General features: G+C 34.3%; 1 protein-coding gene across 1 annotated transcript; it reads right to left on the bottom strand.

Annotated features, from left to right (window-relative positions):
- Positions 1-6494: 6494 nt before the first annotated feature.
- Positions 6495-14727, bottom strand: LOC132562564 (monocarboxylate transporter 8-like). The gene is given in 6 exon segments (XM_060227311.1): positions 6495-6643; positions 9438-10571; positions 11155-11301; positions 12718-12787; positions 12789-12862; positions 14643-14727. Coding segments are annotated over 6 exon segments (1659 nt in total).
- Between the last annotated feature and the right edge of the window lie 283 nt (positions 14728-15010).

Genomic DNA, 15010 nt, shown 5'->3' on the forward strand with positions numbered 1-15010 from the left:
ATTAATATAGAAAATACCTTCAAATCAACACCATTTAAACTCAAAACCGTTATAAAGAGGAAAGATGAAAATAAAAGAAGGTAAGATATGAACAAAAATGACAAAAACGTTCCATGTTGGGTTGTCTTATGAACGAAACTCGCCGTGTTAAACTTGGTCAATAAAAAGTACAAAGAAAAATACGGCATGTCTACAGAATATATATAAAAAGATGATGACAATGAGGAACATGTAAGAACGAAAGTCCTTAGCATACTTACGAGCGTCAAACCTATCTAACTTGATATATCATATGAAATTAGAAAACATCTCGCTTGGATCATGACGACGACCATTACAATACCTAGTAGTCTACATCACACCTGCATTCCTTAAAACATTGTCTTTTGAGTTTATGTCACATGTTGCATCTTTGTTTGCATATAACTTTCAACAGTAAACAGTTAGGAACGGGTTAGGCAGTACTACAGTTGAGGGATCACTAAACTTTACATGATGTGTGAACACTAGGAAAGTTGTACGAAATAAGCTATTGTACATTTGTGCGCACATTGCGCGGTTCTATCGCACATTTGTTCGATTCTATCGAGGTTGAAGTAAACCACCACTCACCACTGTCTGAGGTATGAAACTATATACGATAAGACTAAGTAATGCAAGCCCAGTGTTATTTCGAAAACTGTCAATTTTTTTTCATAATCACCGATCAAAATTAATGTTCATGTGATCGCTATTTAGTGATAACTTCAGGAATTTTCCATTTAATCTTTAATCAGTAATATCAGCCAACCATTGTTACTAAACCGCACAAAAATGCTGGTTCTTATCGCACATCTGTGAACGATATGTGAACAATGTGCGTGCGAACTTTTGTTGGTGCTTTGTACGTTACCACAACTTTATCATGTAGAAATGGCAAATTTTCAATACGAAATCGAAGCATACTATAAAGCTTAGTGGAAAGATGTTCATATTGGTTTCGATCGGTTCAATAATCAAAATTATAGTTTGGAGAAGCAGAAATATTACTGTCTAGAAATGGAAAGTCCACAATAGGGAAGTCGAATACTATCGTAGCTTCATGGAAAGCTGTTGATGTTGATTTTGTTGTTGGAAAAGTTTAGAGATCAAAAGACTGATGTAGATGATACAGGTGTCGCTCATGTTCTTGATTTCCATATCAGTATTGTTATCGGGTTTTAGCGATTGGATTGGTTTTGTACGTTAATTTTAAACTTAAGGTATTAATCTTGTGAAAACCTACGATAGATTGCGTTTACTATTCACATTCTAGTATTATTCAATGGCCTCAGAATTAAGTATTTTTCGACAAAAGATCCTGTTGTTGAATAAGTACACATTTGTACTTTTCCAAACCCGTTTGGTATGCCAAGGTTTTGTATTCCACGCCTGTTATACATATGCTGATAAGGTGTCGCTGATATCCTATTGACCTCAAAAATTTACTTTTCATTTCGGCCGTATTGTTGACAGAGTGTCTTATAACATCCATGACGATTTCTATCTCGTGTTTCCGAATGTCCATGGATTTTATTTCTGAATTGTTTTTCGCATTAAAAAAAGAAAAGAAACGTTATAGCTTTCGTTCAGGTATAATCTAAAATGTCTAAACACGTGCACTTTATATAACCCTCCCAACTAAAAACGATTTGACGGGTAATTTGTACTGTATCTCACTTAATGGCTCACTCACGGTATGACGTACAAAGAAAGGTGTCGATTATGTATATTAGGGGGTTGGGAGGAGGTAGTTGTACTTACAATGAACACCTCGGTAATCCTTAACGATCCAATGCACTCAAACGTTAAATATACATATAGTTGACCTCGTGTTAATTGTTGTTCGACATCCCCACGTCTTAGCAACGTGGAGGGTCACGTGCTATCTACATGACATATGACCCCAACAGGTCTTTCTTATCATCGAAACACTTTATGGTCTCTTAAGAATAATTAAACTTTTCATAATAATGATACTTACTTTGCTGTCAATGATTCACTTTAATAGATATACTTATTTCTAAACATTTGTTATAAAACGTATATGCTTATTTGCTGGTTGATGAAATTGACTGAATAAGATCGGGAATCCTTCAGCTTCGTTACTAGTCAACGGCGATCAATACACAATGTATGTAATTTATGTGTAACATACATGGTCATAGGAAGCACAGGCGGTGTCTCGATTCACTGCTTAAAACAATATGTTTATATTCCTGTCATTACAGCAACATCCGATGGCTGTCCAACGTAACTCATTACAACACCATCAGATAACTAGCATACATCACGAATTACAGTACTATTAGATAGCTGCCTTAAAATTACTCATTACAGTACCATTAGATAACTTGCCAACGTTACGCATTACAGCTAATCTATTTTACTCATTACAGCATCACACCATGGCTAGTCTACATCACTAATTACAGCACCATCCGATGGCTAGCCAACCTTACTCATTACAGCATTACCCGATGTCTAGCCAACATTTCTCATTGCAGCATCACCCCATGGCTAGTCTACATCACTAATTACAGCACCATCCGATGTCTAGCCAACATTATTCATTACAGCATTATCCGATGTCTAGCCAACATTTCTCATTGCAGCATCACCCCATGGCTAGTCTACATCACTAATTACAGCACCATCCGATGTCTAGCCAACATCATTCATTACAGCATTATCCAATGTCTAGTCAACATTTCTCATTACAGCATCACCCCATGGCTAGTATACATCACTAATTACAGCACCAACCGATGTCTAGCAAACATAACTACTCATTACAGCATTATCTGATGTCTAGCCAACATTTCTCATTGCAGTATCATCCCATGGTTAGTCTACATCACTAATTAAAGCACCATCCGATGGCTAGCTAACCTTACTCATTATTGCAATATCCGATGTCTAGCCAACATTGCTTATTTCAGCACTTTCCTATAGCTAGTCTACATTATCTGAACCTTCATACACTCCCTTACCTGTCCGGATGTGGATCAGGGATCTTGATTAATGTCTTTTTTCTAGCACGCTTTATCCTTGATTAGAGGGACAATGCAAACACACGTACACGTTCTCTAGTGACACTTCAGCTTTACTGTACTTGTGATATAGTAAACACCAGATTACAAATCAACTGACTTATATAATATACACCACACGCTTTCAAATCTAGCGTTTTTAAAATGTAAATTGAAGCTACAGATTGCAGTAATAGATATCGTATAAATGTTCAGTCCCGCTTGATTGATTATGTGTAATGTGCATTGGAGCATAAATATACCCGTTTTTATTTTTGAAGAGATTACGTGGCTGTAGCAGACATTTCCCGTTGTTAATTACTTTTCTGATTTGATCTATTAAAATATTTGCTCCGTATTCACGGAATTATATTCATAATGGCGTTGAAATTATTTGCATTTGTATTTGAAGATATGTGAAAAGTCACATTTGTATTTGATGATATGTGAAGAGTCACGTTGGTATTTGATGATATGTGAAAAGTCACATTTGTATTTGATGATATGTGAAGAGTCACGTTGGTATTTGATGATATGTGAAAAGTCACATTGGTATTTGATATGTGAAAAATCACGTTGGTATGTGATGATATGAGAAAAGTCACGTTGGTATTTGATGATATGTGAAATGTCACATTGGTATTTGATGTGTGAAGAGTCACATTGGTATTTGATATGTGAAAACTTACGTTGGTATTTGATGATATGTGAAGAGTGACATTGGTATTTGATATGTGAAAAGGTCACGCTGGTATTTGATGATATGTGAAAACTTACGTTGGTATTTGATGATATGTGAAGAGTGACATTGGTATTTGATATGTGAAAAATCACGTTGGTATTTGATGATATGTGAAAAGTCACGTTGGTATTTGATGATATGTGAAGAGTGACATTGGTATTTGATGATATGTGAAAAGTCACGTTGGTATTTGATGATATATGAAAAGGTCACACTGATGTTTGATGATATGTGAAAAGTCACGTTGGTATTTGATGATATGTGAAAAGTCACGTTGGTATTTGATGATATGTGAAAAGTCACGTTGGTATTTGATGATATATGAAAAGGTCACACTGATGTTTGATGATATGTGAAAAGTCACGTTGATATTTGATAATATGTGAAGAGTCACGTTGGTATTTGATGATATGTGAAAAGGTCACACTGGTGTTTGATGATATGTGAAAAGTCACGTTGGTATTTGATGATATGTGAAAAGTCACGTTGGTATTTGATGATATGTGAAAAGTCACGTTGGTATTTGATGATATGTGAAAAGTCACGTTGGTATTTGATGATATATGAAAAGGTCACACTGATGTTTGATGATATGTGAAAAGTCACGTTGATATTTGATAATATGTGAAGAGTCACGTTGGTATTTGATGATATGTGAAAAGGTCACACTGGTGTTTGATGATATGTGAAAAGTCACGTTGGTATTTGATGATATGTGAAGAGTCACATTGGTATTTGATGATATGTGAAAAGTAACGTTGGTATTTGATGATATGTGAAAAGGTCACACTGGTGTTTGATGATATGTGAAAAGTCACGTTGGTATTTGATGATATGTGAAAAGTCACGTTGGTATTTGATGATATGTGAAGAGTCACATTGGTATTTGATGATATGTGAAAAGTCAAGTTGGTATTTGATGATATGTAAAAAGTCACATTTGTATTTGATATTATGTGAAAAGTTACGTTGGTATTTGATGATATGTGAAAAGTCACGTTGGTATTTGATGATATGTGAAGAGTGACATTGGTATTTGATGATATGTGAAAAGTCACGTTGGTATTTGATGATATGTGAAAAGGTCACACTGGTGTTTGATGATATGTGAAAAGTCACGTTGGTATTTGATGATATGTGAAAAGGTCACACTGGTGTTTGATGATATGTGAAAAGGTCACGCTGGTATTTGATATGTGAAAAGTCACGTTGGTATTTGATGATATGTGAAGAGTCACGTTGGTATTTGATGATATATGAAAAGGTCACACTGATGTTTGATGATATGTGAAAAGTCACGTTGGTATTTGATGATATGTGAAAAGTCACGTTGGTATTTGATGATATGTGAAGAGTCACATTGGTATTTGATGATATGTGAAAAGTCACGTTGGTATTTGATGATATGTGAAAAGTCACGTTGGTATTTGATGATATGTGAAGAGTCACATTGGTATTTGATGATATGTGAAAAGTCACATTTGTATTTGATATTATGTGAAAAGTTACTTTGGTATTTGATAATATGTGAAGAGTCACGTTGGTATTTGATGATATGTGAAAAGGTCTCACTGGTGTTTGATGATATGTGAAAAGTCACATTGGTATTTGATGATATGTGAAAAGTCACGTTGGTATTTGATGATATGTGAAGAGTCACATTTGTGTTTGGACCGGATGTGTTCACATTTCGCTCCTGAGTTTCCGTTCCTAAACATTTGTCGGATTTTCATATACATTATCATTCCGATGTAAAGTATACAAAACTATGTATTGAACGAGATTCGTTACCTAAGGCATGTTGGTATAGATTCAGGTTACGGGTTATTGTCAGATAATAAAACATATTGACTGGCAGTCTCTCACCTATCACTGTATTCAGTTAAAAGTAACGTAATTATGTTGGATATTGTTATGTTACTTTGTGAAATTACTTGATTTTTGTTTCTAGGGCAAAGCGCTGTCTTTGAAATGAGATTGATAAAATGCAGTCATATTACTCTATTCATGTTCCATTTTATCTGGCCTTACACGTGACCTTTGAAGAAACAGAGTGTTATTCATAGTCAGAAATTCGTAACAGACACTAGTGGGCACAGGAGCTCACACATCTGAGCAAAAGTGTTGAGAAACTTTGTAAACCTACCGACAGTATTACATCATCACATCATCACTCTATCAAATATAACTTCGTATATCATCAATTTAAAATATGATTTATTATTGAAATCAAATTATTAGAACACATTGTTTTACCAAAGGAAAAAAACAAAATTTGAATGAACGTCAATATTATCCTTATAAAACAGTTGTAAAAAGACCATAATGTGCATGTAACAAGTATTTAAAACAGACTAGATACTGTTCAATATACAAGTGTACATCATGTAAAAACAATAATAAGAAAATAGTTACCAAAGTTGTTTTTAAATGCTTAATTCCCTAGACTTTGTATAGGTAAACAATGCATTTTACCGTATATAACTGAATCTATTTTGTCATTGTATGATTATCGACATCGACTGATAAAAACAGCCAAATAAAGGTATTATTCTGACAAATCATTAGAAAACATTAAAAAAATCTAAAATGACGTTATCGTACTGCTGCACTCACTGCAATATTCATAAATAAAATGATCATTTCAAAATTTCTCTCTGGTAAAGATGTAGTAAATAGTGACATTTTAATTATGCTGTATGTTATAACGCCGTCTGCATATCATTCTTTTGTCTTTTGTCATAGCGTCGTATTTGTGGCTCCAGGAACAGCAGACATCCACCCAACAGCATAAAGCCTCCCATCATATAGAACGCCGGTGTGTACGAATGGAAGTTATCTCTTATAGCCCCTGTATAAAAAATGCAAATGGAGGTTGTCTAGAATAGCACATATATGAGATACATAATTATTATTTGGCTCTGGTAACATGTTTACAAGTTGCACAAAAACGCACCTATGTTTGTGTCAGATGAAATGGCACCTGTATACAGAGTAAGATGGGTATTACTGCTGTGAATGAGGTTTTCTCCTTTTTTCTATTTTTAAAGTGCGTTTTTGTGTCTGGTCAAACAGTATAGAATAAGCATATAAGTAAATGGACTTCTATAAATAGTGTAATATGCATTACTTCATTTTATAGCACAAGTAAAAACAGTATAAAAAATGAATAAGTAAAGCTTGTCTTGGATAGCACACTTATATACATAAGTGGAGTTTGTTTCTGTCATCACCTGTAAATACCGTGAACATACATACTTGGAGTTAGTGTTCTGTGAGTATTAATTGTCCATCCGCTATCTCCAGTATTACTTATCACTGGTGAAATCCGTAGTTATACGTATATAAAGATACTCATATATAGCATACTCATCCAAACTAAATAAATGATTTCATAATCTGTAAGGTTGTACAAAAGATACGCAAGTGAACAGAACCTTTCATTAGAGATAGTATACAATACAGCACAGACACAAAATGGATAAAACTACTGTAGCTAGATAGCTTATGGGGAAATGGTGTTTCGTAGCAATGATAACAGATAGGTTATACTAGAAAAAAATTCCTAACATTAATGATTTCTCTAGATTTAGGAATTAATTTAATTAATCTAAGTGACTCATGCATTGTCTGGTTTTATTTGTATTTTAGGTTGTAGGAGTTATACTGATATGATCAATTTTAGGTCAAGTAGGATTATAAACTGACCGAGAAGTTTTTTTTCACATTTAATTACGCATTATATACATAAAACTGTATGTAAATGTATATATGTATATATACGCATTAACTATGTATTAAGTAGGATTGTAGACTGACCACTGACAAAGAGGATTCCTCAATTAAGTTTAGTATCTTTGTATCCATTTCTATATAATGCCTTTAGCACTGTTTTGATTTATGGATAAAGATAGTAGCACAAATTTGAGAAAAAAACAAGATCAGCATGAATCCATGTCTTATGATACTTTGGCTAAGTGGTTAAATCATTTTGGCGTTGGTGATAAAAACAGACCACAGATTCTGGCGTTAGAGGGAGGGCCAAGAACTGCTAGAACAAGGAACACTATCTCTCACCAGTGCTAAAGGCATTTTAAAGATACAAAGGGAATCAAAGTCTTTGTCTTACACTGAATCGTACCACACTGCCTCATGTTAATGTACACGACCGTAAACAACAGTAAAACATTTTCACTTGTAATACCGTTTATTTATAGGACAAGTATGACTAGAATGTATGTAGGTCAAGTCTATACCTGTATATGTAATACTGACATATATCTAAAAACCGCTATAACAGTTATAATATGATAAACTTTTTATTACAAACTGGAAGTAGCTCCCAATTTTTTTAAGTACATTCCTCTAACCACTTCTCCGGAGAGGCCTAAGTGTTAGACTTTAATTTTGAACTTTGTACAATGTGAATCATCGTGATCACTCATTCAGTGTTACACGAGACAGAAGTAAATAGACACTTACATAGCATAGCAAACAATATGTTTAAACATTCACCTTAATACCCTTACATCTTGGTCCCCTGTGAACAACAAACCATTTCTTTGACACGTGCGCATATATAATATGTGACCTTCTTCCATTGTGTGGCTTACTCGAGGCCATATGTGAATATGTTTATAAATATTTGCTACGAGTGGTTTAACCTATTTGGAAAAACTGCAATAGATACAATAGGATACTTTATGGACTTTTTATGGATTTTATTAAATTGCCTCTTTATCCATATCATTACTGGTATACAGTATAAATTACACAGTATAATAGGTTATGCCTCCGGTGACTAATTTTATAACTGGCTAAATAATTAAATTTAATCTCCCGATTTTTCCAATAATTATCTAAATTAATTTCAAAATCTACAACTGTTTTGGATTTAATAACCGACTCAGGCAGATCATTTCAAATATCGACGATTCTAAATGTAAAAGAGTATTTTCGAACATCCATCTTGCAAAATTGCCTTTTTTAACTTTTTTTTTCAATTGCCTCTTGCTCTGGATTTTCAATTTGAAGTAATCCCTCTGTAATTTCTCCATCTTAGAAGCTGTTGATTATTTTAAAGACATTTATCATGTCTCCTCTTAACCTTCGATAAATTAACGTTAAGTTTGTTTAAGTCTGACACAATGTGGTAAATTCTTTAGGCTTGGGACCAGTTTAGTGGCTCGCCTCTGGACCCTTTCGATTGATTCGACATCTTTCCTTTTATACGGACTCCACACACTTGAAGCATATTCTAAATGTGGGCGGAATAAAATAACTACGTTATTTATATCGATCGCATAAGATAATCTGAATGTAAAACGTATAGTAGTAATCAGATATAAAAAAATGAACCTGTTAACTCAAACATAATCCAAGGTCAAAGTCAATAAAATTTGGGGCACCGCAAAAAGATTTACGCGGAGACTCCGGAAAAAGTACAAGGAGAATAAGGCCAAGGTGTTCTGGAAGAGTAAGCGTCTTCTGCTTCAACGAAAACACCCACCAAGCAAATTGTGGTCAATCCAAGTATGTAATGTCAACCTATATATATATATATATATATATATATATATACTTACTAATGTCTACACACAACTTTCTAATATATAGCAAACACTAACTAATTTTTATAAACTTACCTGTGATAGGATTGAAGACAAAAATTGATATTCCATGAGAAAGCATTGTTATTGCTAACCCTTTCGATATATTTTCTATTCCTACAAAGTCTACGACTAAAACTGCGAGCATTGCGAAAAATGTCCCGTGAAATGTTCCGTATATCACCGAATACACAGCCAGAGACCAGAATTCCGTGCAATGTGGTATCAACAGTGTTGCAACTGCCGTTATAATTAAGGAGCCTGCCACCAGGAAATGACGTTTTATCTTCTCATTGTCAGCAATGAAGACCAGTATAAACTTGTTTAATAAATCTGTGCAGCCAATAATTGTAAGTAAATTAGTGTTCTGTTGGTCACTCATACCGACGTCGCGAGCGTGGTGGGGTAAATATGTCACTATCAAAGCAAGTCCAAATACAGAACACATCGAAGACATCAAATTCATCAAAAACAGTTTGTTCTTTAAAAGTTGTACATCTAAAATGTTTCCAATGACATTCTTGCATGTTAGTTTATGACATCTTGCAGCACAGGAATCCGCCTCGTCTTCAAAGTCAGCTTCCTCCTCTGTTGATACAGATAAATGAATATTACCGAGGGAGCCTAGAGCATCTCCGAGTCCCTGTGCCAACTCGGCGCTTTTGTGGAAATGGAATTTGAGATCGCGCTCATTACCATTAACTCCGGAATCCGATACCGTGCGTCGTCTCCCTGTTTGTAATATTTGATTCTTCCGGGCATTCCATGTCTGGACCTGTCCATTTGAGTGTTTTATGACCATTCTGTCGTACGAATGGCCAATGGAGGCCATGCTATTTTGAGCTGGTCTATAGATAACCTCATTGAATTCCGTCTTTGTCATATCGCTGTTCTTATCGGTTAACTTAAGTAACTTATTGTTCTTTCGGGGACGTTTAAGCGGACGCAAAAGTGCCCCAGTGACCATGATATGGAGCAGCAAGCCAGATACGATCCACAGAGTTCCTTGTAATGCATACACATCTAACAGATATCGAAACAGGTTAGGCAAGACGAGGCCGCCGAAACTTCCGCCGAAGTTCATAACCGCGTTAGCCATTCCCCGTCTTTTGTCGAAGTACTTCCCTAACATCACTGTGGCCGGTCCGTGAGCAAATGATGCCGCGGTTCCTGTAGTAAAAGATCAAAGAGATGCGTCAGCCATATCTGCATCGAACAGGCAATGGAGCAATGCGGTATATGGTTTTAGAACATACATGCAGTTGAAATATCTACGAAATTGCCTGATTATTTGGATCACACAAGGTATGTGTTCGTGATCCTAAACATATTTGGTCAGGAATCAATGAGGTTCTAATTTAAAATCTTGATTTTACCTAATAAAGGTATAATTATTTTTTCATCTATATCCTATAAAGGTTGAAATGTCACGTTGTTCATATTTTCGACGTTTTATTAACGAAAATATATTCATTTTTCGGAACTTTATCAAATCATAAGAAATTTGAAAAATATGTTCCCTTAGAATTAACCAACATTAAAGTATTCATCAATCATCTGTCTATAACAAATGTTCACCTGGACACTGACAAATTATTAATATTCAATTTGACATCAGTATCAATATATCCGAGTCTGATATTTTTTAAATAAATCAGTAATATCCTTTTATCGTGTTATTTGAGAATTCCAGCATTATCTAAACGAAATGCATTTAAATCTGTAATTTTCATGAATATTCATTATTCTTTACCAAATACGACACCAATGGTCAGAATGAGGATTTCTGCTGTTTCCACAAAGCTGCTAATGAAATAGCTCGCACAGGCCAGTACGCCGCCGATCATCACAAACTGTCGGTTAGCGTCCAAGATATCACAAACAGTCAGAATCACCAAGGCTACAAAAGACACATAACTATATCTCGCTTACAGTCAGGATCACCAAGACTACAAAAGACACATAACTATATCTCACTCACAGTCAGGATCACTATTACTACAAAACAGACACATTACTATATCTCACTCACAATCAGGATTCGTCAATGCTACAAACCAGACATATTATTGTGGCGACAAAAAGAATTGATGGCGGTTTTTGTTGAAAAAAAAATGCACAGCATGATGCTAATTTGGAAAATCCGAGAACGAAATAAACTACCAACAATTGAATTCTCTGTTGACACTGTCATTGGTAGTGAATATCATCGCTACAAGCGTAGACTTAACCAATGAAGTTAATGAGGTAGCTACTGGAGACGAGAGCGTCATCAACCTGCCGCGGAAATGTAGACAAGCCATATCTACATACATTTGTTAATACTTCACCACTCTCACAAGCATTCATTGGAAAGAAAAAAAACACATTTTAGATGAAAGGTAACGTATGTTTTACCAAGTCGGCGACCCATAGGCTATCAAAATCACAATTTAAAAAATATTGTCCGTTCTCCCTTTTCGGAGTTACAAACTAAGTCACTATAATCATATATGGACAGTGAGTTGGGACTAACCGCGCACTCACGATAACCGTGTTTACTTTAATAAACCTTTGCGAACAGGATGTAATGTACCTTTTGGTAATTATACCCTAGTAGAATGTGACATCATGTGCCTTATGACCTATCTAGGTTTGTAAACACACGATTTTATCACCAGGGTTGGATGACCTATCGACCTATGTGTCACACACATTGTGTAACCAATCCAGTTTTATCTCACACACATTTTGTGTCATCACGTTTACATAGTACAAACGGTCTTGGCCAACACTTACAAATTCAATATGTTAGAATAACGATCTTATGCATCACAATCTCGGACTAAAAAGAGAGCGGACATATTTTAGGACTTACTTAACTAAGTTAGCCAATGAGCTGCTGATTAACTATATCATATAATTTTATTTTCTTTATAATTCTAGATTTCGTAAAATATTGTGCTATCAGGATGTTTAATTTATGATTGGTGACAGATCGAAAAAACCTGACTTCAGGAAAATGCATGGTTTTAAAACATTTTAATGTGTGCGAATTTAGACAGATGTTAAAGGTGTTTTCTCCTAAGTGGGTAGTTAATTTTACTTGTAGATTTTTGGCTGTTGACTTCTGTAGGCGATGACAGTCCATGATGCCACTAACTTACTTAGTGATGCCATTTGTAGCATTTTACAGGTATGTCTGTATTAATCTAGACAGTTATCACATGTGTTGAGCTATGCATATTAATGTTATTAGCTTAAATGCTAATTGATACTATACAGAGGTTGGTTAAGTTATGTGAGCCCTTTACTTAACCGGACAGACTTTACTTACATAACAAACTGAAAGACAGAGTCTGTATCGATAAGGCAAATGACAGAACCGAGGCTGTTGTGTTCATCGACCATCTTATATACGATATAATATTCCAACATGTCGTATAGAAATCCTACACCATAAACCTTTGTAATATAGGACACTGTAAATATGAGACAGAAATTTAAGATTGTTTAGAACCTAGAATCGAAATTCGTGATATTTAGAGTGAGTAAGGGAAGTGTGTATTGTGAAGTGTTATCAATTCATATTCAAGCTTAGTTTTCAATATTACATTCAACGGTATTAAACATCCCTTAGCATATTTGGATTCAATCTTTCCCCATAATTGTAATATGATAGATGCATAACATGTAATGTGGGGAAATGTTTATAGCAGATGATGATGATGATGATGATGATGATGACATAACGGTGCGAATCTGCCACCGTATAGAACCCATGTAATTACTGTTTACAATATAATTTTGGACCCTGAAAAGGATTTGAATATATACAGGTATCAAAATGTCCGTTTTCAATTTCCAGACAAAAATATTTTATATTTGGACAGCGTTGTAGATTTTCAGTAACAACTATATGTTTATGAGCATTGTGAGTGATTCCTTTAGTTCATCGGCGTGAAGGGAGATAATTCAACCTTACTATCATAGATGTCTGAAACAGACTACAATTTTCCTGTATTTGTGTGAATTTTCGGAAGGGTTTGTAATAAAATGATATTTGAAAGGGTTCTTATTTCTTTAAATATTAAAACATGAAAAGGTTTTATGAAAAATCGTGAAATTGTTTTTCAATTACTTGTATTTTTTATTTCGTTTCTTGCGTATTTCGATTTTAGTAACAAGTCATTTTTATTCTGTGTTTTTATATAGTACATTTAAATTAAGTGCTAAATTATCCCCCACTCCTTCATTTCTTAATATTCATAAAATTATCCTATAGTCCTAATATTCCAAGGAGTGATGTTTTTATATAAATCACCTGTACAAACGGTGTAGCTTACACAATGTGATCTAGACCAAGTTTAAGATCAATCTGACTAGCATACTGGTCAATCCGGTCAGTTAGAGACTGACCGCAGGTAAAATTGACATTAATAACTAAGTGACACTTATCACCTGTCATGTTTGTTAATCAGTCTGATTTTCGATTCTACGGGAAATTTTCAAGTTTACAATTATTCACAAAGTTATTCGCCTTTTCATCTGGACAAAACACTGTGGAAAAAATTGCGTCAAATTGACCTAGCTACTATTTACAACGATTTTCAATATGCATTTACATGCATTATGAATTTCGTACATAGAATATAGAAATGGGTAGAATATCTTATTAATAGTGGAATAGGATATACCTGGTAACTCATGGAAGACTGTAACATAACATTTGAACGGAAGAGATGTTTCCTGAAGAATATAGTTGTGTACGATGCAGTTTTTAAAGTTCTAATATAACATACCATTCTAAACCTGTATTAAAAAGGACTATTCACTTGTACATGTGTATCTTTTTTTTAATTCTCGATAATGTGAAAGTCAGAATTATAAAATCATTTAGAGAATTTGAAATATGCAACAACAAATAACATTATATTAAGAGAATGTGTGAAATTAAACGGAATTATGTATTCTTAACGAAGTTATCTACATGGTGAATACTTCTGTGAAAATGGGATGTTGTGAAATTTTCTGCTAAAATAACTTATGTAAAATATTAGAAAAAAACCTACTAAAAGATGTATTGTAAAATAAAATGGATGTAGTTTGTCCTCCTGTGCGAAAGATACAAAATATTACATGTTCATTACTTTATCCCAGTATGATATATATAAAAAAAAACTACATTTAAGATGGCGCCTAAAGAGCAATATTTTTTTTGAAGGCAAAACCTGGAAACCTGAATCCGTGTTCAGAATTTACCTATCAATACCATCCATGCCCATCCTCGGTCTGTTTGCCTGTGTGGGTCCTCTGCTTCCTCCTCTTCTTTCACCTCTTGTTCCATGGCGTCTGTTGAGTATAACAGAAAGAGAACACACACATTGTATAGACAAGATTCATAGTCTCCTAGTTGATAATTACAATTTTTTTATTGTCAATAAAATATGGATTATATTTCCACGTGACAATTCTTAATCTACCTGACTAATCTATATATACATGTAATATATTTTATTATAAACTGATTTTTTAAAAGTAGTATTACACTTACCAAACACTAGAACTCGTGGGTTACTAACAAATTACATAGACATATTTTACATATATCTACAATGTCCATGTATACA

This window comes from Ylistrum balloti, unplaced genomic scaffold (genome assembly GCF_031769215.1).
Source record: "Ylistrum balloti isolate Yb309-2 unplaced genomic scaffold, AGI_CSIRO_Ybal_v1 Utg371448, whole genome shotgun sequence".
NCBI classification, from domain to species: Eukaryota; Metazoa; Mollusca; class Bivalvia; order Pectinida; family Pectinidae; genus Ylistrum; species Ylistrum balloti.